Here is a 27,800-nt window from a genome sequence, read left to right as displayed (position 1 = left end):
ATTTACATTGAAGTCTATGTCACAATTAGCCTGCTTCTCATTGACCTGTAATGTCGGTCAATATTTGAATGGTTTCAATAACTAGTGTAAAGTCTTGTTCAATCAAACATGATGTAAATTTGGTCAATAATGCTCTTATTTAGAAGAAAATACACGACAAAGGGCGTTTGTATAGCCACTGGAAGACTAAATCCAATTTTATACACAGTCTATGGACAGGAACTACACAGGTTTCATGAACAGACACAGGCCGATGCCACTAACCACCAGCAGGAGGCACCACTTGATCCAGAAGCTTCATGCTGGTTCTTTTCCAGATTTTCTTGATGACAGCACGCAGCTCTTCGTTGGCCTGCTCTAGATTACCTGTATAACAAAGAAACCAGCAGTCCAGCTATTTTAAATCGACTTAACATCACTGTTAGAGGCGACACGGAATAACACACCCAGTAAACTCATCAGCAGTGGGATTAACGTTTGGCTCATACCTTCTGTTTTGATTTTCAGGGCCGTCCGCACCAGTGCAAACAGAGTGGCGTTAAACATGACGGTGCCGTCACTGTTCAGAGGCATGTTCATGGCTACCAGTCTCTGAGAGGGAGGCACAAAACGGAAGCCTTTAACATGATTGAACAGACAGATATGAGGCCAATATGTCTGCGTGACCTCGACGTGGAACTAATGTGGAAAAACCTTGCAAGCCACTCTGTGAGGACACAGTTTGCCGAAGCCGAGGGGAGGCTGAATACGTCGAAGGAGCGTTACGACATCCAGGTGTTTAATTCTGCCTCTGCAGGACAGAAGAATAACACGGGTCAGGTGATAACAGACACGTGTACAATGTGGACATGAATGTGGGAATGTTAAATAAAACACATACTTGGCCTCCGGATCGTACTCAGACCAGATTCTCTTGAATTCATCAAGGTGGTGAGGACCAAGGATGGACCAGTCACGTGTCAAATAGTCAAAGTTGTCCATGATGACAGCCACAAACAAATTGATAATCTGGAGAAGGACAAGAAAAAAGTCTAATAAACTAATCTGTTTCATCCAATTAAGAATATCCTCACAATGTATTTAAATATCAAACTATCCAGCTCAAAACAAAGGATATAATTAACGTGCAGTGTTGTTTATTGGATCTGAAATGTCACAACTATAAATGTGTCATAACAGTCATGTATCCTTAGAGTCTTAAAGCAATGACTGAATGTGTCATTTCTATAATAATCATTTGTTTGGTGGAAATATTCAAATTTATATATCAAAAGTATAAAATTCAGTAGAGTAAACACTGTGAATAATTATAACTGTTGTGTACCAAGAAGGCGCAGAGCATGTAGAAAGTGATGAAGTAAACAATTGCAAATCCGCTGCCACACGTCATCTCCTCCCCGGGCTGGTAGTCGGACTCGGGGTCGCACAGTTTCCCAGGCATGCAGGCCAACATGATCTCCTGCCACGCCTCTCCTGTGGCACACCTGAGATGAATGGATCGCTCAGTTTAACGACAAGGAATAATACTCAACTCCTTATATGGACATCCTGGGGGTGTGTGTCTATAGGTCACATCTTCAGGCTTTAAAATATTAGTTATGTGTTGTTGTGTCAAAGTTATCTTTCTTTTATCTATCTTTTTGTATCACATTTTTAGTCGTGATATAAAGTAGCAACAATTGTGCAGAAGTCACAGAATTAGACAGTTTTTCTTTGCTTTTTGTTCTTAAAATTGAGCCAAAAATCGAACTTTGAACTGTTCCAAACTTTCACAAATTTTAAACATTTTGAGTACTAAAATTTTTTTTATCAGATTGTCTAGATTGTGCTGAAAAAAAAGGATATAAGACACTCTATATTCCACATTCTTACACCCTCTGTATGTTTAAACATGGTAATGGAAGGGTTAAACACACTGCATCAGAAGACGTCTCTACTCACCTGAAGAGGAGGAGCACAGCCTGAGGGAAGGTTTGGAAGTTATTGTTTCTGTTGATGTGTGTGCCGTCCACCATAGCAATCTTCCCAAACATCTGAAGTAAAAAAAAAAAAAACAGAAACATTGTCCACATTTTGAACTTGAATTACAAAGTAGAAAATGAGTGAGTTACAGACCTGCATGCCTATGACAGCGTAGATAAAGAACAGCATGGCTATCAGGAGAGCAACATACGGCAGGGCCTTTGGGGGAAATAAAGCAGGAAAAGATAAACAAAAGTGTATTTCCCCTCAGTCTCTGATCTGATATATCACACCGAGCCTCACTTGGAAGGATTTGATGAAAGTCCAGAGCAGCGTGCGAATGCCCTCCCCTCTGCTGAGGAGCTTCACCAGCCGCATGACTCGAAACAGACGAAAGAAGGTGATGGAGATGCGAGCGCTGTCCTCTGTGTTCTGTGGAGAAACCGCGGCGAATCAGAGTCAACGCCACCAACAGGGTTTTGTCGTGAACGCAGAAATCCTGACTGTGCTTTGTAGGATGATGAGGTCTGAAGCGACACCTCAGGACCAGATACATATGAGATGAGAGTGCAGCACTGCATTATCACGTCATTTGAGTTTTCTTCAATCAATAAATAATCAGATGTCCAAGAAACATTTTTAGCTTCTGTATTTTGAGGTCATAGAAAAGTTTGTTCAGCGGTGCAGCTGCAGCTGATATGTTTCTGTTAGTCGGCATCCAAAGCATCGTCAGGACTCCTGCAACTGTATGAACCTACTGGGGAGGAAGGAAGGAAGCAAGAAGGCAAGCATGCTGGAGAAAACCTTGCCATACTTGACAGGATACATCTGCACAAGCATGGCACCCTCAGTCCAGAGTCACTGCATGCGGAGTCACAGTGGGACCAACCCAAGCGGGTCGACCAGGGGGTTCACAGGTCAGAGCTGGGTGACCTGATCCCAGTGGTCATCCACGGGTCACTACCCCACCCAAGAATGGTAGCAGAGACCATGTAGCATGGGTCAACTGTACAAACGTGAGTACCCAACACGTTTGAGTGGCACACTCCCCTTAAGAAATAACTCGAGGATTAATGCAAATGAACAAACAAAAGAAAATTTTTTAAGAAAAAGAAAAATAGAAAAAACCTTATCATGAAAATATAAATGAAACTCATATAAGCAAAGATCATAGGATGCAGAGGACGAAGGAAAACAAATACCAAACAAAGAAATGCAAATCTAAACATGGCATGACCCTGACAGGAGGAAAGGAGGGGGTTGGAGCATCTTACCCCCATCTCATCCACCTGAGGTGTCTCTGTTGGCTTTAAAATCAAAAACCCGTATTAAAAACTTGTACAGAGCGCGCAGATCTCACACACACACACACACACACACACACACTGGACTAAACACACGGAAAACATTACACATGAAAAGTCTTAATCATACAACGCCAGGAAATAACAGTGAAGACGTAGACAGAACAAAGACTTGTCATCGTCCCGATGTTTTTAACAAAGACAGACATATTGTACATGTTTCACTGTTTACTCGCACTTAGACATAATCACAATATCTTAACACTTGCTGCTACACAACAGGTTTACGGCTTAACATGTGGGACTGAATGAGACCGACGGACAACATGGATTTATAAGAACACGTAAGACAGGGACACAACTTTATCGCTACCCCCCATAATGTAATGGTCATTAATGATGAGATCAAAATGGAATTCATGGTTGAGCTGAGCTTTAGACAATGTTAATGAGAAGTTAACTGATCGACAAAGTGAATGTTATGAAATCATGTCATGATTAAAGCGAGTCATCATTTACACTTAAGTGTGATCTGCCTTTGGAAAAATCTTTAAAAATGGCGTCTTGGCTTCTTCTCTTGGATTCCAATGACCTCAAACATTCATTTTTAGTGACAGAACTAACAATTCTTGGGGGAATAAACATATCTAAATAATTGAATCCAGGACAATCGCTCACACAGATCCACACACCCACACTCTGAAAATCATGCCGTTAAAAGGAAACTATATCAGCAGTCTTCTGCAAACAGCTGTACACAAGGAATTCAGATGATTACAAATGATTTCACTGTGAATTCAGCAGTGAAAATAAATCACAAAGAGATACTCCAGACCAAAAATGGCTTCATTCAAACCACAAATCGTCAGCTATGAGGTGCAGAATGGACAGGAATGATAAAATGTAGAAGTAGCTCGAGGAGGTTCTTTTACGTAATCCTGGCCACAGCGTTGATGGAGCATGCGCTCAGCATTGCCGCGTTGCTGGGGAAGCACTGCACGCACACACGCAACACAGTGGGATGATGACGAGGAGCCACTGGTGACAGCGCATAGCACTCGTAGCGATGCAGCAACTCATGCATGTCATTAGTGCCCCATAACAAAACTGCCATAGCAGGGCGCTCTCACAGTCCGGTGCAGGGAGAAGTGAATGAACGACAGAGGGAAGAGAGAGAGAGAAGACACATAGAGGAGGAGGAGGAGGAGGAGGAGGAGGAAATCACAGAGACCAATACTGAGAGAGAACATGGATCCAGAGAGATTGAACCATACTGAGCTGATAGGAAGAAGAAGACAGGCAGAGAGGAGTCCAGAGGGAGAGGAGAAGAAAGTTACTGTAGGAGAGTTCATGCACCTGACTGGAGTCTACACACCTGCGCTACACATGAGCTCCATTCTGAGCTTTAAGAGCTCACTACAGGAAGACAGAACAAAACACAGACACAATCACTCACAGAGACACAAACACAAGATCATCAAAGAACCTCAAACTCAGCTGCATTAAAACTACCACACAGCAACATCAGGACTCATGTGTGGTCTTTTTCGGGTCTGTTTCTTTTATTTGAGGAGTACAACTGGATCCTAATCTAATTTCTAATTCTGTAGAAAAAAACGCTTGTTTGAATGATATCGTTTGATCTGTTGTCCTTGATTTTGATATAAGCAGCTACGTGTAAAGCGCCCAACACGACCTTAAGGACAGTTAATGCTTGATTCTTTGTTTAAATCCTAACATATCATTAGATATGCGTGAGTGATTGAGCATTTAAACAGTCCTTAATGTTGTGTAGGATGGAGAGTTCCAAGCTCTGAGCTCAAGGGCCATTCTGTCTGGAGGTTGTGGCAACAGAGAAAGGTCAAACTTCTCAGGATCAATGGAAACAACTAACCGGAGGGGAATGAAGTGGGTGACCAAGCGCCATCTGTGAGAGGCGGGACATGGAAAGGATGTTAGGGAATATGGTGAATGGATGACGCTTCCCAGCATGCATGTGGAGAGGTCACAGTGAGCAAAATGAACAATCACATAACTCATGACTGGGATGGACTACAGCAAAACAGAGGCAAACCCAGCGTAGATCAGCTAAGGTTAAAGTGAAGAGTATCAGATGTGATCTAGTCAAGTTTGCTGTATGACACAAACAGCAACAACAACATGCAGCGCAAACAACCAACACACATGAATGGTACATACTGTAGATGAAAGGTGTCTCACAAGAACCACAGTGTGAGTCCTTGTGAAATCAACGTCATGTCCCCAACATTTACGTCTATGCAGACATTCACACCATGTACAGTACATGTACATATATATACAGTATATATACACACATAATAAAAACAGAAAAAAAACACATGCATAACAATAAATAACCCAACCAAACCACTGTATATGTTTAAAACAAAGTTAGTGCTTGGTTATATACATCATGCAGACACACACACGCGCACACACGCACACAAACTGAGAAACCACTGAAAACGTGAAACATAACTCCAGCAAAACAGCACTGCAGCTCAGACACGCGAGCACCCAGGAGGTCTGAGCTGTGAGGGTTTGGTACGAGCACCGTCATCACTAATGATTCCCTGGAAACTGCAATTTTGGTCTCTTAGACATAATATGACAATCTTTCCTGTGGCTATAAAGCTATAAAGACAAGTACTTTGTTTGAGAGTAGTAGAGATTGTCATTAGCAAAAACTACCGTGTCAATAATAAATGATATGTCACTTCACTGGAAAATAATTTCCACTTTTCCAAAGTCTGCAAAATATTAGGTAACTAATTAATGAATTTTATTCATCTGACAGTAGAGGAGTCGCAAAGATAAAGTTGTTATACAAACAAAAGGTTGCACACAAACAACAATTCCGTTCATTGCCATACTTGCCTCTACAAGTTTCTATGGAAACAAAATGAACAAAAGTATGAATTAGAAAATGTAACCACATCACATCCTGCCCTGAGCCAAATACACTTCTCTGAAGTGTTTTTTATTATTGAAACACATTTTCACTGCCTGTTAAAAAAGAACAAAAAACAAACAAACTGTTGACCAGTAAACACTTGGCAGAAGTAAAAGTTCAGTGCAGCTGTAGCACTGATAACACTGATAACAACAACACATACACAAAGGTCAAACCAAAGCTTTACAGAGGAAGCCAATGACTGTTCAAAACAAGGGGTCAACTAGTGTAATTAAATATAAATGTAAATGTAATTATCTTTAATCATGAGAGTGGGAAAAAATGTGTAATTCATAAATTGAACTGCTTATAAAAAAGTTTGGGGAACCACTACACTGGAGGACAAACATCAGCTTTTCCGTAAGGCTTCGGTTCAACTTGGAAGGCAGAAAAAAAGGTAATACTTACATTAACTTCAGTGATAGCAATATCGACGACGCTACCAACAACAATTAAGGCATCAAATGTGTTCCAAGCATCAGCGAAATAGTGCTGTGAACGCACAACACCACACAAAACAACACAACACGCAAGGGAAGAGGAGAGAAGAGAAGAGGAGAGAAGAGAAGAGAAGAGAAGAGAAGAGAAGAGAAGAGAAGAGAAGAGAAAGAAGAGAAGAGAGGAGGAGAGAAGAGAAGAGGAGAGAAGAGAAGAGAAGAGAAGAGAAGAGAAGAGAAGAGAGAGAGACAAGAGAGAGAGGAGAGGGAGAGGAGAGGAGAGAAGAGAAGAGAAGAGAAGAGAAGAGAAGAGAAGAGAAGAGAAGAGAAGAGAAGAGAGAGAGAGAGAAGAGGAGAGAAGAGAGAGAGACGAGAGAGAGTAGAGAGAGAAGAGAAGAGAGAGAAGAGAAGAGAAGAGAAGAGAAGAGAAGAGAAGAGAAGAGGAGAGAAGAGAAGAGAGAGAAGAGACGAGGAGAGGAGAGAAGAGAAGAGAGAGAAGAGGAGAGGAGAGGAGAGGAGAGGAGAGGAGAGAAGAGACGAGAGAGGAGAGGAGAAGAGAGGAGAGAAGAGAAGAGGAGAGAAGAGGAGAGGGAGGAGAGGAGAGGAGAGAGAGAGGAGAGAGAGAAGAGAAGAGAAGAGAAGAGAGAGAGAAGAGAAGAGAAGAGAAGAGAAGAGAAGAGAAGAGGAGAGAAGAGGAGAGGAGAGGAGGAGAAGAGAGAGAGAGAGAGGAGAGGAGACGAGAGATGAGGAGAGGAGAGAGGAGAGGAGAGGAGAGGAGAGGAGAGGAGAGAAGAGAAGAGAAGAGAAGAGAAGAGAAGAGAAGAATGATGCAAAGGTTTTTAAAGAAATGGCAGGATTGGGGGAAGACAAACAGAGAGAGAAAGTATAAAGAGAAATTAGATGAAAACGTCAGAAAACGAGAGACCTGCCATTGAAACCTGCAGCCGAGGTGGGCCGAACGACGGAGAGATGACAGAGAGTGGGCAATGAGGCTCTCAGCTTACTCACATCAATCTCACTGAGAACAATGTCTACTATGCTGCCAATCACAACCAGGGCGTCGAACACGTTCCAGGCATCGCCAAAGTAGCCCTGATTGGGGTGGAGTGAGTGGTGGGCAAAAACAAAAAGTCCTTAACTCCTTACTCTCACACTGAAACCTAATTCCACTTCTGTCGGTCATTTAAAACACACAGTGATTGCAAGTGCAGCTGAGGGTTTATGATTATAGTGCCTGACGCCATAATAATATAATATTACATCCAGCCAAGAACTTGACCGACACGTCGAGCTATTTCATTTGTATTAAAGACAAAAAAATCAACACTGCAGACACTGCATCCCACACGTTGTCTCTTACTAGCATCCTGTCCTTCTTTGCAACACAGAGCTGTTGTTCCGGTGGCACAGTGGAGGGAAGAGTGAAAGAAACAGTCCATGATGACGATCACTGGCAACGACGCTTCACATTTTAAGATGAAATATGAAATAAATGCTCAGACATCTTCTTGAGATCATTATCGATCTCATATTTTTCCACTGAAGAAGCCCTGGATGCTAATGTATCTTGAGCTAGCCATAGCAACAGCCATTGTTAGCAGTGGTTGCTTTTAGCAATGATCATTGTTAGGAAAATACATTGTTAGCAGTGGCACTGTTGGCAGTAGCAGCTGTTATTAGCCACTGTTATCGATGGCTATTGTTGACGGTGGTAGCTTTTACCAGTAGCCCCTGTTAGCAGTGGGTCTCTGCTAACGATGTTGTTGTCTATGTACAGTGGCTTGAGATAATGTATGTTGTGATTTGGCGCAGTACAAATAAAATTGACCTGAATTGAATTGAATAGATACAGCTTAGAGCCGGTTTAGTTCAACTTCGCACTAGCAGGGAAATGAGGGAGCTAGTCTAGCTTTGTCCGAAAGGTTAAATAAAAAGGCCACCGTTAGGAGCTTCTAATCTGAGTAATAATCCCAGTTGACACTGGGTGAGAAGCTAGTCTTCTGGCCAGTTTTACCAGTGAATGGTTGATTATTCACACTCATTCACACCTATATGGTCAATTTAATCCACATCGCTTTTAATTTTCTTTTAAATCTGCTCCAAATATGCCCACCATCCACACTACCCTGGTATTTTCAAGTCTTTCCACACTGAGACACCATTTTAGTCAGAAATGGAGACCTTAGAGCAGGGGTGTCAAACTCACACATACTCACACATACTACATACAGTACAATTTGATCTCAAGGGGGCCAGACCAGTAAAAATAGTAAAATAATAGAATAATAACCTATGAACAACAAGAACTCCTTTGTTTTTTCTCTTTTGTTTTACATTTAATGAAAACATGTAATTCCTTGAGAAATATAAGTGCAATTTCAACAATATCATGCCTAAATGTACTATTTACACAGCACACTGGATCTATAAAGGCACAAACATTTAGTCACGGGTATCTGGAGCATTTGAGATTACGTTTAGATTAGTGTGAAATTTTAACAAATTCATCCTGTGGGCCGGATTGGACCCTCTGGCGGGCCGGTTCTGGCCCCCGGGCTGTATGTTTGACAGCCCTGCCTTCGAATTTCCCTTATGGTTATTCCATGATTTAACAACTACATAGGAGAAAATCTGCTTCCTGTTTCGACACACACACACACACACACACACATGCCCAGTGTACCTGGGCATGGTTATGTGATATATATGTTTATAGTTATATATATATATATATATATTTATATATATATTATAGTTTCAGGTGCGTTAGAGTGGAGGCAGATTACTTCTGATATGGAGTTGAAATGCTCAACTGGACATAGATTGTTTTTTAAATGGAAATATAGTAGCATGGATGTAGCCAGAAATAAACCCGATCTACATGTGTTTGGACCGAGGGAGGAAGCCCATTGTAAAGCAAATCTACCTTTGTGAGGACATTTAGGCTTAGGTTAAAGTTAGGGTAAGGGGATAGGGAACGCATTATAGTCTATGAGTGTGTGTGTGTGTGTGTGTGTGTATTGGTGTGACTTACTCTGGGTTTGAACGCAATGAGTTTCAGAACCATTTCCACAGTGAAGACAGCAGTGAAGACCATGTTGAGAATGTCCATGACATAGTTAAACGTCGCTGACTGGCCGTAGTGCTGCAGATAAAGAATTGTTTAAATTACAATATAGCCAGGGCTGCAACAGTCAGTTGGTAAATGATTAAATGATTTAATCATTTAATCATAGATTACTAAATTATCTGGCAACTTTTTTGTTTTTTTTTTGCTCCTCTATGATAGAGAATGTTTGTTTTGTGTGCAAAACTAGAAATTTGAGGAAATACTGATTTAGAGATTATAGAGACACAAAATGACGTGTTTTACAGGAAATATATGGTGAAAATAATTGGCACACTGATCAATAGTCATAAATTGAAGCCCGAGATCGTCTCTATGCAAATATGCTTATGATATATTTTACATTTTCAGCCATTTGCTATTTATGTCAAATATCAAAGTGTCTTTTTTCATTCTGCCACTGGGAGGCACCAAAGTCAAAACTCTCTCAATTCTCCATACTGTGCCACTGATTATGTACAGTATGTCCATTAAAATTAAAGGTGCGGTGTGTGAAATTAAGGTTAAATCATTTTTCATTTGGCAGAAATTAAATAGTACTTTAATACTAATAATACTTTGTTATTTTTATACTTCATCACCTGATTCATTATGAATAGTTGTAAGTAAACTGAAACTAAACATCCTTTGAGTTTTGATGCTAACTGAAGGCTACATAGTTTCGCTAAGGTGATGCAAATCCACCATGTTCTACACACTGAACCAATCCAGTGCTAATGCTGCTCTCTCTCTCCTCACTCAGCCGGCTGATTTCAGTGAAGTGAACTTGTCTTACCTGCACAGCCAGGCAGAGCGTGTTGAGCATGATGAGCACAAACATGATGTACTCAAATCCAGTGGAGTTCACCACGTACCAGAACTTGTACTGGTACGGGTTCTTAGGTATGTACCTCCTCAGAGGACGAGCCTTCAGAGCGTACTCCACACACTGACGCTGCACAGAAACATACAAGGATGCTTTTTTAAAAACAACAAAAACAAACCGGATACACTCGCCTCTAAAATCTAAATCTATCCTCAACCTACTGACGTGTGAAATGATGCGAAGAAACATTAACTTTCACAAAAAACTGTCACAAGACGCCCTGTGGCCTATTTGGGATACATTGTTTTCCAACACAAAAATAGTGCGACTCACACTGTGCTGCTGACACTGACCTGGTTCTTGTCAAGTTCACAGTTTTTGTACTCTTTCTCTCCTTGTTCCTGAAATGTGACGATCACAAAACCTACAAAGATGTTCATCATGAAAAATGCAATGATGATGATGTAGATGATGAAGAAGATGGAAATCTCCACGCGGTAGTTGTAAATGGGACCGAGGTTCTCCCTGTTGGAGTCGATGGCCTTGTACAGTAACCTGAGGCGAAATAAGAAGAGAAGAAGAAATGATTTCTATCGTTCTCCAGCATCGGCGTGTGGTTCATTTCTCTCAGAGCACGTTCTGTCCGCATGAAGGACAGACGCGGTGTTTAGAATAGACTGTTTATAAAGATTGGCGCAATCATCCGCATTGAAGAGCGAGGTCTATGGGAAAATTTGCCGAGTTCTCACTTGATTTAGGACGACAGTCGACATTTTCCATTTTCCAATAGATTCAGATCTTCTACAATAGTACGATTTTTAAATTGCGGACACCGTGACTGTGACTGGTATCTTCCAATAAGTGCCTAGTCGCAGGCGCCGCCTGTGAATATCAACTAATATCAAGGCTTGAAATTGAGAGTTTCCTCTGAAACCGGAAGACTACGTCCATTTTTATATGCAGTCTATTCATAAGTCATGTTTGCATTTCACTCGCTCTAACATGGCATGTGTAAAGCGTGAATCTTACGCAGGCCAGCCTTCAAAAGTGGACACAGTGAACAGGGCCATCATGGCCATGAGGACGTTGTCAAAGTTGAAGTCACTGTTGTGCCAATGTCGTTTGTGAATAGACGGCTGGTTCACATCTCCATCCTTATACACAATGTATGTGCCCCTATGAGAAAGTGATATGTTGCACAGAGGTCAAGACCCAATCAAGACCCAATCTCCAAGTGCATGTCATTTGCTCTACAGTATCAAGTTAAGTCAAACTAACTTGCACTCTTCTGGGGTGGACTTGGCTTCGTCTGTGCAGCGATAGAACTTTCCCTGTGGAGGAAAACAAATCAGTATTTTAAAACTATTAACTCAGCACCTCCAGCGACACGTTCCAATACTGAGTCACTCTTCACCCTCAGGGCGGCTGACCTTAAACAGCTGCACCCCTATACAGGCAAACATGAACTGGAGCAGAGTGGTGACGATCATGATGTTACCAATGGTTCTGATGGCCACAAACACACACTGCACCACATGCTGTAAGACACAGAGTCAAGATCAAGGTTTTTTTTTAGAGTTTTGAATTGCTCATGAATAGAAAACTCAAAAAGACAGCAGTGTGGACACGCTGCTGTATGTCTTTGTGAAGAGGCCACACCTTCAGGCCTTTGGCTCTGTTGATGGCCCTCAGGGGCCGAAGAACTCGGAGGACCCTCAGGATCTTCACCACGGAGATGGCCGAGGACCTGGACAATGAAAACAGTACTTAATCACGTTCTTATAGCTAAATTTTCTCTGTTTTCTTTATGAAATATTAACCCTTTTGTATTCACATCAGGAGTGGTTTTGAATGGACAAACTTAGCACACAGTTTTTAGTCTTAGTGATAACAGAACATTACATTATTATTGGTTCTCCTACTTGCTTGGAAAGGAAAAAAGTGAGGTGAAAGACATTTAGCTGCAAATCTTAATCTTAAATCAAAACAGTGTTGAGGTTCTTTTTTTGGTGTCAACGACGCTTTGTTTCTGCACTGTTCTTACTCTTCGTCAGGAGGGAAATGTGCCTGTGTTCATACTCACTGAATGCCAAAGGAGACGAGGGAAACTCCGACGACCAACAGGTCAAGGAGGTTGAAGTAATTCCTACAGAACGCTCCTTTATGCAGAAAGGCTCCATATGTCGTCATCTGAGGAGAGGATGGACCGAGTCAGAGAAGGAGCTTATGAGGAAGAAGAAACACATGCAACGCACAGTGGACACACACAACAGGCTTACACGACACACACACACACACACAGAACCCCCCACTGACTTATCCCTCACCTTAACCATAAGCAGTCAATGCCTAACCTTAACCTTAACCTAACCACAATTTAAATCTTGGCCCTAAACTTGAACAGAAATGAGGTTCTGCCTCATTAGGACCATGTTTTGATCCCCAGGAGTCTCTGGGAGACTCCCATTAATTTGATCAGCCTAGACAAACTGTTTTCCCTAAACCTAACGATAACAATCAATGCCTAACCCTAATCTAACCACACTGCAAATGTTAGCTCTAAACTTAAAAAAGAAACCACAGAAATGAGGTTCTGCCTCATTAGAATCAGATTTTGGTCTCCATGAGGACTACTGGTCCTGACAAGGTCAGTGTTTATCCCAGAAAAGGTAACAGACACAAGCACACACACACACACACACACACAGTATAAACATGTTGATTGTGATTAAACACATTATCATCACACACACACACTCTTGTAGATCACTCTTATTCGGGGTGGCGAGTTCAAAGCAGTGAAATTGGGAGGGCTAAATCTACCATCGCCACGCCCACAGCCCCATTACAACATGAATGTAGTAGTCGGTCATTCATTTCACAATCGACTATGGGATGAGGCAATAAAACATGCACTTTGTTGCCATGACGTCATTTTCTACCAGCAAGAGCTCAAGTTATAGTGATTGGAAAGTGGAAATGGCCTCACTGTCACATTCATGCGGACCGTCGTCTTAAAGCACATTGCATTATGTTCTTTAATAGTTGCAGAATAACGGGAGGCAGCTCCCAGTGTGAGAGTCAGAGTATTGGCAGGCAGAGGAGAGAAAAGAAAACAGCTAAAATAACTCGCCTTTAAATGATTCGAGTAAAGGATTCATTTTCTAAGTGCACGTAAACGTGGAGTCTGGCAGAGCGACAGAGGGAGTGCAGAGCTAACTGAGAGCAGCGGAGAGCTTATAGAGTCACTGGACAGTGGACAGTGGAAGGTTTCTAACGTCCTCTAACGTCTGCAGTTACGACTCCACATTTCTATGCACTCAGTTGGGGAAAGCAGACTGAACCATGCTCGGTGGGAACATGGTTGGCTTTGCTCCCTCTTTTATGAGTAATCAGAAGAGCAGTCAGTGAGAGAGAGACATGACGTTCGCTTTGACTGGAGTTGACTTGACATCATTTGTTCCCCCGCCCCCTAAATCGTCAACCCTAAGTCAACTTCAGCCAATGCCATGAAGGTCCAGTGTGTAATATTCAAATATACGATCCATAAGGATGTTTATATACGTGTATCATTTCTATAAAATGAAAAATGGTTTGGTTTTCATAGCCTTAGAATAACCCTTTAATATGTACTTCAGCCAAGGGACTTACGCATGGTAAGTTGCCATGGGAATAATTTATAGGTCACATATTCAGGTTTTAAAAAATGTGTCTTCTTATGTGTTATTGTGTCAAAGTTATGATTCATTTTTGCATATTTTGTTGTGATATAAAGTAGCAATAATTGTGCAGAAGTCACAAAATAGACGTGTTTTTCTTTAATTTTGTTTATAAAAACGAGCCAAGTGAACCAAATTTCACAAATTCAATCCGATTTTAAACATTTTGAGTACTTTTTGCTCAGGTGTGTTTATATAGTTGGTGATTTTTATTTTTTCCCCCCATCAGATTGCCTAAGATATGCTGAAAAAAAGGATATAAGTCACTCTATATTGCACGTATTCTTACACCCTCTGCATATACTGTATGTTTAAACAGAATTGCTCTGAATTCTAAGGATTAATGAAGCCGGCATCTTGTAGAAACCACACAGGGTGGTGCATTTTGCCTTTTGAGGCAGGAGCTTATTTCACAAATCAAGACCCATGGCATCATTTTTGGTATGGCAAGGCCACCGTAGTTTCCCCTGACAAGCTTGAGAAAGTCTCACAATTAGATATCACTAACTCTTACACACTGGACCTTTAAAAGTGCCTGAAGAAGTCCCTGTGTTTTGCATCATGTTTTCAATATCTGCATCATGAAAACCATGTGAATGTAACGTAATGTTGATGCGATGTTTCCTTCCCCCAACAGGAGTTTCTTTGATTAGCGACACTTAAACAAATCTTGTGTTTGTGTTCATGTGTGTGCAGCGTGACTCCAAAATGAGGTTTGTGTTTGTTTTGTTTGTTCAGTTGTTTTTAAAAGAGGTGCGGAGAAGAAAAAACTGAAATAAGAGAAAGGAAACAAACAAGTGGCAGGTGACACACAAGGAGAGAATGCAGCAAGGCTCTCGTTGTCATTTCAGCGGTTACCTTCAATATGATCTCAAATGTAAACATACTAGTGAAGACATAATCTGCATAGCCTAGGACCTGGAAGGCAACGAGACGTTTTATTGGGGTGTGGATAGGGACAGCACAGACAGGGGGACACAGGACATTTACCTTCAACACGATCTCAACAGTAAAGATAGCCGTGAAAGCATAGTCAAAGTAACCAAGTATCTGCAAAAAGCAACGTAAATGTTTAACAAAGACAGGTCATCGTGGATTAAACATTATATGAATGAAAAAGAAAGAAAGAAAGAAAAACATTTGAATTATTACGCATTTAATTCGTTTTAGCAAAAGGTTCATTCACTAGTCTTTGTTCATACGTTCTCATGCAGTACGCTGTAGGTGATGAATTCAGAATCATTCTAATGCACAGGAAGGCAAAGCTTGTGTTGCCTTTAAAGCCACGGTATTACATGTATATACTGGGATGTATAAGGTCTACTTTACAAGGAGACCATGAATGTATCGTGAGAGTCATTTTCATTGTTGCCGTCGTGGAACAATGGACTCAGAGACATTTTGAGAAGAGACCAATATCTGGCTGAATAGACAACAACCCCTGTCTCTTTAATCTTCAGGACACTCCGTCTGCAACAAATTTTCCAATTGCTTCTTCACTTGGTTTAATTTTTCATGTCAAAGAATGCTCTATATCGTATAATACCTCAGCGTGCAGTAAAGCATTCTAGATTATTCAGGTACAGTAGAAAAAATGAATGTGCAGATACATGACGCTCACCCTAGATAGTGAAGGTGTTCTTCAATTCTGCACCAGATTTATATTGAGTTCATGTATGAAATGCAAAACTCTCCTTCACTTAAATGCATTTAAGGACACTGTCGTGTGGTCGCTGCTAAAAGCTCTTCAGTCCATAAGCTGTTAGAGAAAATGAATGTTCTTGTTTCTTTAATGTAAGAGGTCGCTCTTCAAGATCTAAGCCCTGAAATCATAGACAACGTACCATATTTTGCAGTAGTTATCCTGGTGTCCTGAGATGAACAGTGTTTAGTCATCCTTCTGAGACAAGACTACATATGTGTCGTGCAAAAAAAACTCTTGGATGTAAGGGATTTTTTTAGACTAAAAAAAGCTCTAAAAAATGTTTAATCTTTCGAAAAAAAATAAGTCGGAATATTATGAGAATAAAGTCGTAATATTAACAAAGCAATAATATTACAAGATAAAAGTCATCATTTTACCAGAATAAAGTCATAATATTATGAGATTATTTTTTTAATCATTACCTAATGTATTATTATAGTAACCAGTGATAACCTGCAGTCGACCATTTCCTTTGAGAATCGTTCTTCCAAACAGACTCAGTTTCTTGTCCTGATGCTAAAGATAAAGTGGTGGATTATTTCTTAATCTGTGAAGCCCCGATCACAAATGTAACTTCACAAAAATTGCTTGAATAACGATTTTGACTTTATTCTCACAATATTACGACTTTATTCTTGAAAAAACGCCTCAGTTTTACATTAATATAGTGGTCAATTGCACCGTTGTGTAATATGAACTACAGTAGATTTAGATCTTTATGTGTTGTTAACAGTCTTCGTTTGTTTGATGGTAAAATTCAATGTGTAAACTTAACTTACTGTTACTGATCTGTAGATATGCAAGTGCAAGTGTTCAAGCTCAAACGTGCAGAAACGGGCCAGTAAGATCACGAAGAACTCAAATGTTTGACACTTACGATGTTGCGAGCGGAGAAGTTCCGGATGGGATCTTCGGCGGCGAGTGACACGGAGCTGAGCATGATGAACACCAGAATGAGGTTGGTGAATATGTGGTGATTTATGAGTTTGTGGCAAAACACGCGAACCCTGTGGAACGAAGGAAGCACAGAGAGAGACGTCAGCGCGACCCGGCGCGAGACGCTGTCTGTGAGCACGTGTGACGATCTGAGCTCGACTTACGGGTTTGTGTTGCTGAATATGAAGAAGGAACTTCCCTCTGGAATCGGAGTGATCTTCTCCTTTTTCACCAGCTCAGAAATGGCAGGCCGAGGCCCCGCTGGAACCTCCGGATCTTCGTCTTCTACCGCCATATCTTCGTTGTCCTCCTCCTCCTCCTCCTTACAATCGAACAGAAAGTGAGACATTTGTGTCAGCGCATGCAACGTCCCAGTTTGACTGAGCGTGAGACAGAACGTGAAGATACCTTATCATCTTTGTCATCATCCAATTTGTCCCTGAAAATGAAGACATTTATTTGTATGAATGAAAAGCACCTTAATATTTGTCACGTTAAGATTTGGCAGGAGATGAAATAGTCACCCTTTCTTGTCACTGTCGTCCGTGTTGAGAGACTCTGCGTCGGCCAAGTTGTCCACAGCGATGGCCAAGAAGACATTCAGCAGGATATCTGAGCAAAGTCTTCAGTAAAGGACAACTGTCTGAAACACTTCACATCACACATGAACACAGAGTTGTCGTGCCGTGTATGCAGCAGCAGCAACGGCAGCAGCGGCAGCTGTGTAACGTGAGTGAGAGAGGATACAGTTTCCACAGATGAAGAGGATGATGAAGTAAAAGCACACAATCATCCCGGAGGACGAAGGACCTCCGTACGCCATGATCCCATCGTACATCACGGCGTTCCAGTCTTCTCCAGTCAGGATCTAAAAAATAAATCACATTTATTTATTTATTCATTCATTTATTTATTTAATAATAGTCATTTCTAAAGACTTAAATACAGAACATGGTTATATTAGAATAAATGTTATTGTCCAAAATGCGTAAAAATGTCTTTAGCTCCACATTAAAAAACAAAAAAATACATTATAAATAAAAACAACAGCTATTTAAAAAGAAGCAAACTACAGTTCAAGATAATATTCTTAAGTACGACAACAACAACATGGTGATATTGTATTTCTAAAGTGGTAATAGTGTGGTAATAAGAAAACCATAATAAATATGTCATTTACAAAGTATTATCCAGGTAATAATGTGGTAGTGAGCCATCTGTCACACCTTTGCATGAGTCAAAACTTATAACTGACATATTATAAAGTTGAAATTCATTCATTTAACATTTTTATTAAATGCTATCACCATATTATGATCATATTATTACCATATTGCTACAGTATTTGAATGTTCAGTGTTTATCCAGTTCATAAATACATGAATACCTGAAACACAGTCAGGAGAGCTTGGGGGAAGTTGTCAAACGTGCTGCGCTTGGTCTGGGTTTCATCGAAGTTGAATTTCCCGCCGAACACCTGCATGCCCAGCAGGGAGAAGATGATGATGAAGAGGAAGAGCAGCAGCAGCAGGGAAGCGATGGACTTCATGGAGTTGAGCAGAGACGCCACCAGGTTACTCAGAGACTGCCAGTGACTACGGAGAGAAGAGGAGCGACAGATGATCAGCTGATCGCACGCTCACGTACGGCATGAACACACAAAGCAACACAGCGCGGTGGCGGCGGCGGCGGCGGCGGGTTTTACCGCGTGACCTTGAAGATCCTCAGCAGACGCACACAGCGGAACACGGAGATACCGAGGGGAGACATGATTTCAAATTCCACCAGAATGGTTTCGGTGATTCCTCCGCACACCACGAAGCAGTCGAATCGGTTGAACAGTGACACGAAGTAGGCCTGAAGGCCCAGACTGTACATCTTCACCAACATCTCACACGTGAACAGGGCTAACAACACTTTGTTGGCTACATCTGAAATCCACAGACAAAAAAAAAAACACTCAGATATTACATTGTCCACACCAAGTCATTTATATTTTAATTTTTATTACAGCCTACACTCAGCTACAGTACATGTGTACACATTAAAAACATATTATATTCTGCTTTAATTCAACTTAAACCCTTTCAGCTATTGTTTGTGGTATCGAATGTGTATGTATCTGTTGGGTTAATAAGGAGTTAATCTCATCAGTGCCTGGGCTTAACAGTGTGTGTGTGTGTGTGTGAGATGTTGCTTGATAAGTGAATGCAGGTATGAAGAGAAGAAAAGAGGTGAATGGAAAACACGTGAAAGCAGCTTAAAGTAAAGAAATGTACCTGATATCGCTATCAATAGCATATCAAAATGTTTTAATCTAATCTAATCTAGCTGCAGTAGTTAACAGTGACCATCTTAAAATATGTTATGATCATGAGTGGAAGTTTAATCAAGAAATCAAAACAACAATGACTCAGTGCAGCAGTGTTGTTCGTACCCTGCACTTGTGTCAGCCACATTGGCTGATTGTAATGCTCTGATGAGATGGTGAGGGTGTTGAGAAACACCAAGATGATGACCAGCCAATAGAAAGGCACCGATTTGACGGCTAACCGGCACTTCCTGCGGCAGAACCTGTTCCAGCGGCGCCAGCGCCGACTGTAAGAGGAGCGGGGAAAACTTTAATACACAGAATGAGTGTTATTATTATTATTATTTACTTTACTCATGCAGCACAGCAGAAAACAGCAAAATAAACAGTGCACTGAAAACAGTTAGAACAGGAGTGCAGTGAACTGAGGGGGCAGGGCCACGAGGGAACTACATCACTATATTTTTCGCAAGTCACACTGTTCAGTAAATGAGCTGAAAAATACTGTGTAAGGCAATTCTCGAAATATACCATAAGGTACATGCTGACTTTACACAAGCTCTTAATTTATCCTTTTTTCTTCTTCTGTTGAGCTGCGTTTCACCTTATTGTTATTGTTATGTGTACATTTTACAGTCGTTTATTTATATGAGGTTCATCTACGCTATCAATACGCAAATGTACGTGAACGCAAGTGACAACTGTGCATGGAACAAATGAACAGGTGAAGCAAACAAATACTGACCTGAACTTGGACTTGGAAATTTTTTGACTGAAAAAAGAAATAAAGAAAGAAGTTTGTTAGAGTAATTAATAAAAGTTGCAGTTGCAAGTTAATGGCAGCCTGTGGCCAAGGGGAAAAGGGAACTTGACTTGTAACCGGAGGGTCGCCGGTTCAAATCCCCACCCGGCCAAAAAGGGCTGGGGTACCCCTGAGCAAGGTACCCAACCCCCAATGCTCCCCGGGCGCCACTCAGTGTGGCAGCCCACTGCTCCTAATTCTAGGATGGGTCAAAATGCAGAGGAATACTTTCCCTAAGGGGATTAATAAAAATAAACTAACTAACTAATCTCGGCTTGCTCCATCCAGAGCCCCCTGGAGTTAACCCCCTCCAAAATGATCGCAATGACACCGAATAATAATAATCTGAAGGATAACAATAGTTTCCTCGAATTTCGGCCCCTGCCATTCGTGTTCGGGCCCAAATAAACACATGTGAGCACTTTAAACAGCTCTGTGATGTGCTGTAATTTAAGGTCTGTTTGTGTTGCATGTTCTCACCACAAAGCTCCACAGCAGGGCGTTTTTTCATCCTCCCCGTTCTGATTCTCTGTGTTGACAGACTCAGTTTCACTGGCTGGGACACTCGCTGCAGCACATAAAGCAGAGACACTTAGAGAAGAATCATCATTTCCTCGTCACTGAAGCACAACATTTGTCATGTAGAGACAGAGCAGGTGTGCGTCCCAGGGTGAAGAATAAAATGGAGATTGTCTGCAACTCTGTCAGGGATTTCTTCAAAAAAGAGACGCAGGAGAAAAGTTCACACTACTACGGAAACAAATCGCATTCACCTAAAATCATTATTGTTATAACAAGATTTTTTGTGGGAGGGATCAGTTTTTCTGAGTGAATGAGAACGAAGCGGAGAAGCTTGATCGCTGAATTGAAAGCAAAGATTGTTTAATTTCAGTTTTACTTTGCTTGGCTTTGTTTGAGACATTGGGAGATTCTCCTGTCTTTAAGTCATACTGATGGAATTGTTATTAGTCTCTCGACCTCAGGACATTGCATTTCTTTCCAAAAAGAAATCTCATAAAAACAGACCTCAAAAAAATCTTGCAAAAACAGACCAAAAAAACCTTGTAAAAATAGACCCGAAAAAAAATCTTGTTAAAAACAGGAGTGACAAAAAATCTCGTAAAATAGACCAAAAAAAATCTCGTAAAAAAGCAGACCTGACAAAAAATCTCGTAAACCAAAAAAGAATCTCTTAAAAACAGACAAAAACATTTTTCGTAAAAATAGACCAAATAAAATCTCGTAAAAATAGACCAACAAAAGAATCTCTTAAAAATACACCAAAAAAATATCTTGTAAAAATACACCAAAAAAAAGAAAATCTCGTAAAACAGCAGACCTGACCAAAAATATCTTGTGAGGACAACCTCAAAATAAAATCGTAAAATAGACCCGAAAAGTCTCGTAAGGACAAACCCGGCTAAAAAAATCTAATAAAACAGACCACGGAAATAAATCTCGGAAAAACAGACCCGAAAAAAAACACACACGAATAATACAAATGTCATAAAATCACACCCGAAAAAAAAAAAATCTTTAAAACAGACCCGCAAATAAGAAATCTTATTAATAATAAAAATGATATAAATCTAAAAAATGATTTTAGGTGAATGCGATATGCTTCTGTAGACGACTGTTTGACAGAGGTTTAAAAAAAGAAAAACAGAAAGGGGGGCGGTGCATCACTGCCATCATCAGTATCATTTACTGAGCACTGAAAGGGGGATGACACAGGAGAGGAGAGTGGACAGCTGCTCTACAGTCAGCCTGACTGATGCACACAGTGAGGAGCAGGGTGACGAGGACAGAGCTCTTAAATCTGTCTCTGTGCTGCGACACTCACACTCCCGACGGTTCACTGTGTGAAATGAAGGAGTATAGTGTGTGTGTGTGTGTGTGTGTGCGCTGCTTAGCTTATGTAGACGTGTTGGCTTTGATCCCTGAGTGGCCGAGCAGCTCTCAGCGCTGAAAATAGTGCTGACTGCTGGAGTATGGATCTGGGTTTAGCCCTTTTTTTTTTTTTCGCCCGTATCATACTGAGCCCTCGCTTTTGAAATGGGACATGGGAAGGGAAAAGGGGGCGGGTCTGCGCTCAAGTGCAGCTGCATCTGCTGCTGTGTTACTGCGCCGTATCAGAGCCACGTAATGGCGACAAGATAAGTCTTTTACATTAGGAAAATAGAGGAGCTTAAACAAATGAAGAAAAAGACATCTGAGGAGGGTTAAGGCACACAACGATGGGGTTTAACACAGTCACACACTCACATACTGGGAAAAATGACTAATTACTGCTGAATTATGTTTTGATTTAATGTAATATTTGAATTTATTGCTTATTGTTGTGACCTGGTTTTGACCAAGTGTCACATGTAATAGAGATTTTACTTAAATGGCAAACACTTTTGGATTTATAGTCTCCATTATTATTCACGATGAACACGGCAGTGATTATGAGCTATCCAATCCAATTCAACTTTATTTATGAAGCACTTTAGAAACAACAACAGCTGAAATAAAGTACTGTACAGCAGAGATAAATAAAACAAATAAAATATAAAAGAGGCCTAAGATCAAACAATTAAACAATAAAACACTGTAGAAAGTATAAAAAAGACACAAATTATACAATAAAAGGATAAAAAAGATAAAAACAACGTGAAAAGTGCGACATGAACCTGATATGGTTTTGAATTTAGAGCTGGTGTCCTTTGTTTGGTCTAGTTTTCAAGAGTGAGATCACACACACACACTCACACACCTATACAGAAGAAAACACACATATAAAAGCTCGAGAACAATGGAGGGAAACCACAGGATTTACCATGAGTGTCGGACGACTGGCTGAACCACCCAAACCTTCCTTTCTTCTTCTCAGTAAGGTCAGCCAGAGTCACCCCTTCATGTGTAACGCATGCAAGCCCATGCATTCAGACACAACGGCACAGCAGAGGGGACATGGGGGGCGAGAATGGGCTGCCATCAAAATGGGTCAGAGCACACAAGCACCACAGGACAACAACAGTGTTCAAAAAATATCAATATCCAACAATGACAAGTGCAGCGGGAGCCACAGGGGCTGCAGACACTGAGGGGAGCAGAAGAACAACATGGAGAGCGGTTAGTCACAGGAAAACGTCTGCAGGTTCACACACGGCCCGGTGCTCGCACGCTACAGTGCAAATGAAAGCGTTCACATGCCAACGTGGGAGCAGGGGCTCGTGGTTCGTCGACACACACCGAAAGCCGGGATGGATGTTGAAGAAAAGCAGCATGGACCTGCCTCCTCCTCCTCCTCCTCCTCCTCCTCCTCCTCCTCCTCACAACACAGAGCCTTCACCTGGAACTTTATCTATCTGAATGTTTGCACGTAAACTCCTGACTTTACACAACAATAAATAAATAAATAAACGCGGGCGTACTGAAATAAAGATCGGCTTGTAATAAGCAGTGGGAAAATTGCAGCTCGTTTGCTCAACAAGGTGAAATCAGTCACACTTTCTGCATCGTGTGCGCTTTTTCATGTCAAGAGGATTAAGGATTAAGAGATTTTTTTCTTCCTTTCCCTCCAACAGATTATTATCCCGTGGTTCTCTGATTTAAACACCTCTATGTATTTATATTGGACATCTATAGGCCCAAACCTCTTAGTAAACTTGCATCGCCTTCACAGTAAATGCCTCAGCACATGTGCAGATTTGTATTGTGTAACTATTATTCATAATTTATCATAATCATTTGTTACTTACGCTCCCTAAACGTTGGAACACAGTAACCCTTAGATATGCGGGGAAGACAGCTCAATAGATACTTTTAAAATAAGACTTAGAACTTGTCTTTTTACTCTAGCCTTCAACTAGCTCTTTTTTATTCCACTGTTTCATTTGCACATTTTTGTTTTATTTTTATTTTAAAGGGTTGTTGTTGTTTTTTTTTTAACTTTTTGACTTAAGACTTTTCCTCATTTTCCATCATTAACTGTCATTCCTTAATCTTTACCACTGCGTTGTCATTCATAAAGACCTATCACGACTGTGAAGTAAAGATTTACTTTAATTGCATGATGATGCTGTTGATGTTGCTGATGTCGGTGGGAAAAAAAGCCCGATGTAATTAAAAAAAACAACGTTCTAATGATCAATACATCACAACATGGCCTGTTTTCTTGGTCAATAAGAGAAATGAAGCACACTGAACCCAAACGGACACAGGAAATTAAAACTACTTTTGTTCAATCTGCTTTTCCTGAAAATACAAAATAAGTCTAACACAGGATATTTAACTTATATATTCTAACTTATTTCGATTGATTGATTGGGCGTTAGAATTTCTCCCGGGTGAAGATACTCACGGTTGCGTTTGCTCTCCTCGTCGGCCTCGTCCTCGTTGTCCGGGTCGATGTCCTCGGCCTGAGTGATCCAGTCCAGGTAACCCTTCAGATCCTCCTCCAGCTGCTGCTTCTCGCGCAGCTTCTGGAAGTCTCCGCGCGCTTTGGCCTTTTCTCTCTCCTTGGAAAACTCTCTGGTTTTGGGGAAGTGCACAGACACAGACGCGCGTTCAAGTAAGCGGCGACGACGACGAGCGCCGTCATGCAGAGAGCAGAAACACACAGTTCCACGGCAAACTCGATTTGACGGAAACAAAAACGCGTATCTCTTCAATCTCGTGCGTGTCCACTCGTTTCTTTGCATGTTTACACACAAAATACAAAAGCTTTCCACTGCTATGGGTGAGTTTTCTCAACCGCAGCCACTGGAGGGAGATGTACACCTTCCAGAGACAATGCGTTGGAGCTATATTTAGAGCCTGGCGGTACAGTAGTGCATCCTTCAGGCTGGCATCTTAATCACGAGAAAATGGCAATTTAGGAAGACGGACGGTTTCAAGAGACATAAAACATTTGCACTACATCTGTATTCATGTGGATTCAAGATGATTCCAACACATAACGCAGACCTCAATTGGTCGTACGTGCAGCTAACGGTGGGTGAAGTACATGAAACGATTTCATGCTAATTCAGAGGCTTGATGTAAACAATAGACTATACGCCAAGGTGCCGTGTGCCGGGTGCCAATTATGTTAACCTTATTGGCATTTTTCTAAAGCCCAGGCTTTGCTGGCTGGTCAACCCTACAGGAATAATTCTGCTGTAATACCCCAACCCCCACTCCGCAGAGCTGGGAAAGCAAACTGGGGTTTGAAAAAGCTTAGGAGCGCAGAGGGAGTGAAGGGCGAGGAATAAGATTAATTTCTCTCCCTCAGGAGGTTGGGTGGTTTGGGGATAGGGGGCGGGGGAGGAAGTGCTCACTTTGCAGTTGCCGTGGAAAGGATGTGAGAGTTGATGCCAACAAAGGTCGGTAGACAAAAAGAGATGAATTTCCTGGATACTGAACGCCTGACGTGTAGTACTACGCAGATATATTTCCAAACACAGTATAGAATTACACAATACTGCGTATATGCGGCTGCTTGTGTTTGCAGTCTCTTCAGGAGCAGGGACTTCTCTATCAGGGAGAGTAAAGTGGAGCAGGAGTGAGCGAGTGAGTGAGTGAGTGAGTGAGTGAGCGACACCTCATGTTTCCACTTCTGGCCATGTTGCTCACATCATTGTCTGAAGCAAGTGTGAGGATGAGGAGGACGATGAGGAAGACCCTGCACTCATTTCATATTAAAGCAACTTAACCCTTTAACACCGAGCATGCCGCGGAACGACACGTTTGTGTCATCGCCGTAAATTTGTGACGGTCTGTGACGGTCTGTGCCACATCAAAGCCGTAGATGTAGTTATTACGGTAAGTTCACTCGCGCTGTTGCAGGAAGCCGGCGAATCAGTGTCTTTGTCACCAGAGAGAAGAGATTTGGAAAAACACCCGTGCATAGTTTCCATTCGTTGGCCTGTTTTTGGACATTGAGACAAAGACTCTAAGGAATGTTATTTTAAATATGTTTTATACTGTTAAAATTTCAAATTTAACACGCAAAAATAGTGGTGTTCGTGCACTACAGTGGGTTTTTTTTCATTTTAAATTGTTAATACACTATTTTAACTTGCAGTAAATTGCAAATAACTGCCAAATATTGAAAATGACTCTGGAAAAATGGCACTTATAAAAGCGCTCACTCACTTTTAACCCTTTTACGGTTAAAACTTTGAGGCTTAGGCGTTAAAAGGTTGTTAAACAGTTGTCTCTGTGTCAATTGCACACAGAACTACATAATAATATGTAGAAGTACATAGTGGTGTATATATATGATATTTCATGCCAAAATATACTGGCATGTGATTTTCATCCAGAAGAATTTAGCGTAGAACAAATTCTAGCACTGTTGGAATATAAAGTGCAATACAAATAAAATCTATTATTATCATAAGTATTATTATTATCATTAATAAACTCTATCATATCCGTCTTAACACAGCAAGCAGTGCAAGGTGAACAACAATCCACAGCACGCCGCATTCCAAAACCACCGCACCACAAGTTGCCTCTTACCCACTCAGCACACCTAACACAAGATTTAACACAAAAAAGGAGCCGAGTATGATCAGGCTAACAAAATAAATCCACGGCGTCTCCCATCCGACGGCGTCATTGACCTACAGGAGCCAAAATGCAGCCGATTAACAGAACCGAACGCACACAAAGAACAGAGGACCTTCCCGCCTGCAACGGAGCAGAAGGTCTCTGTCAGTAAAGAGAAGGAGGTGCTTACCCGCTCAACACACCCAAAACCAGGTTAAGAACGAAAAAGGAGCCGAAGATCACAAGACTGACAAAGTACACCCATGGAAGCTCAAAGCCCATAGCATCATTCATCTGGAGGGGGGGCAAGCATTTGTGGCAGAGGCAGGAGAGGAGGCGAAGAGAAAGAGACGGAGGGGAAGAAAAGAGTCAAACAGAAGTTGTTAAAGCGAGAAATTGCAGGAAATAAACAGAACTTAGAGTTAAAGCTGCAGTGCGTAACTTTTGCTGATTACTGCTGTCGTCGTCGTTGTTGTTGTTGATGATGTAATTATCCCGCCTCTGTTTGGTCTACGTGAACAGAAACTGTGTCACATTATGTGTATGCTGCTGCAGGGGCGGGCGGAGCCAAGAAGCATTTATCCCGTCAAAACCGCTGAACAAGCAGGTTTGACGGGGAAATACAATTTCATGGGCTCTGTCTGTCTGTCTGTCGACATAAATCTTATTGAAGACTTCCTGTGTGCAGCAGGAGAATGTTGCCAACATCTAAACGCTGACTTTTATTGTCACTGCGTGAACTCATTTGACAGCGGTTGGAATGTGACGCACGTTTGTTTATGTTCAAAAACGGCGCACTGCAGTTTTTTTAACAGACACTTTTCCCTCAAGCTGAAGAAAAATAGACAATTTGCAAGGAAGACTGACAAAAGACAGCGTCGTGTGTTGTCAGACGAGCTGTTGAATGCATTCAGGCAATTAGTCAATCAACCAGATCAGAGGGATAGGAGCTGCCACGGGGCATTATTAGCAGCTTCATCGTCAGTGTGTCAGTCTCATGACTGTGTGCATCTGATCTGAACATACATTCATAATCCACGGAAATCAAAGACTAAGAGGTAGATATCGCACACTTACGGCACTTTTCCACGACACAGTTCCGGCGCGGCTCGACTCGATGCGGCTCTTTTGTGAGCGGAGACGATCCTTATGGCATTTTCCTACTATATACTATCACGTTGGGTCAACTCTACACG

General features: G+C 41.4%; 1 protein-coding gene across 15 annotated transcripts in view; it reads right to left on the bottom strand.

Moving 5' to 3' along the window:
* cacna1da (calcium channel, voltage-dependent, L type, alpha 1D subunit, a) overlaps positions 1–27,800 on the bottom strand; it is a 61,925-nt gene that overhangs the window by 10,009 nt on the left and 24,116 nt on the right. For 4 of the 15 annotated variants that reach the window (XM_044022950.1, XM_044022952.1, XM_044022951.1 and 1 more), the window contains exons 8-41: positions 26,795–26,898; positions 24,431–24,600; positions 22,904–22,978; positions 20,563–20,650; positions 20,026–20,052; positions 19,407–19,567; positions 18,675–18,900; positions 18,357–18,564; positions 17,717–17,837; positions 17,494–17,581; positions 17,378–17,408; positions 17,134–17,291; positions 16,911–17,040; positions 15,319–15,378; positions 15,187–15,246; positions 12,693–12,799; positions 12,269–12,356; positions 12,040–12,147; positions 11,888–11,940; positions 11,639–11,785; positions 10,963–11,164; positions 10,580–10,738; positions 9,712–9,822; positions 6,649–6,732; positions 6,165–6,176; positions 3,237–3,269; positions 2,266–2,394; positions 2,116–2,181; positions 1,942–2,033; positions 1,325–1,484; positions 881–1,008; positions 694–790; positions 489–591; positions 265–366 (exon numbers count right to left, since the gene is read on the bottom strand). In XM_044022950.1, coding sequence (XP_043878885.1) covers positions 265–366; positions 489–591; positions 694–790; positions 881–1,008; positions 1,325–1,484; positions 1,942–2,033; positions 2,116–2,181; positions 2,266–2,394; positions 3,237–3,269; positions 6,165–6,176; positions 6,649–6,732; positions 9,712–9,822; positions 10,580–10,738; positions 10,963–11,164; positions 11,639–11,785; positions 11,888–11,940; positions 12,040–12,147; positions 12,269–12,356; positions 12,693–12,799; positions 15,187–15,246; positions 15,319–15,378; positions 16,911–17,040; positions 17,134–17,291; positions 17,378–17,408; positions 17,494–17,581; positions 17,717–17,837; positions 18,357–18,564; positions 18,675–18,900; positions 19,407–19,567; positions 20,026–20,052; positions 20,563–20,650; positions 22,904–22,978; positions 24,431–24,600; positions 26,795–26,898 — 3,688 coding nt within the window. The remainder of the gene's footprint in view (positions 1–264; positions 367–488; positions 592–693; positions 791–880; positions 1,009–1,324; positions 1,485–1,941; positions 2,034–2,115; positions 2,182–2,265; positions 2,395–3,236; positions 3,270–6,164; positions 6,177–6,648; positions 6,733–9,711; positions 9,823–10,579; positions 10,739–10,962; positions 11,165–11,638; positions 11,786–11,887; positions 11,941–12,039; positions 12,148–12,268; positions 12,357–12,692; positions 12,800–15,186; positions 15,247–15,318; positions 15,379–16,910; positions 17,041–17,133; positions 17,292–17,377; positions 17,409–17,493; positions 17,582–17,716; positions 17,838–18,356; positions 18,565–18,674; positions 18,901–19,406; positions 19,568–20,025; positions 20,053–20,562; positions 20,651–22,903; positions 22,979–24,430; positions 24,601–26,794; positions 26,899–27,800) is intronic. The other 11 variants (XM_044022953.1, XM_044022956.1, XM_044022957.1 and 8 more) reach the window with 11 other exon arrangements.

This window comes from Solea senegalensis, linkage group LG4, assembly GCF_019176455.1.
Source record: "Solea senegalensis isolate Sse05_10M linkage group LG4, IFAPA_SoseM_1, whole genome shotgun sequence".
Classification (NCBI taxonomy): domain Eukaryota; kingdom Metazoa; phylum Chordata; class Actinopteri; order Pleuronectiformes; family Soleidae; genus Solea; species Solea senegalensis.
This window is presented reverse-complemented; position numbering and strand designations above follow the sequence as displayed.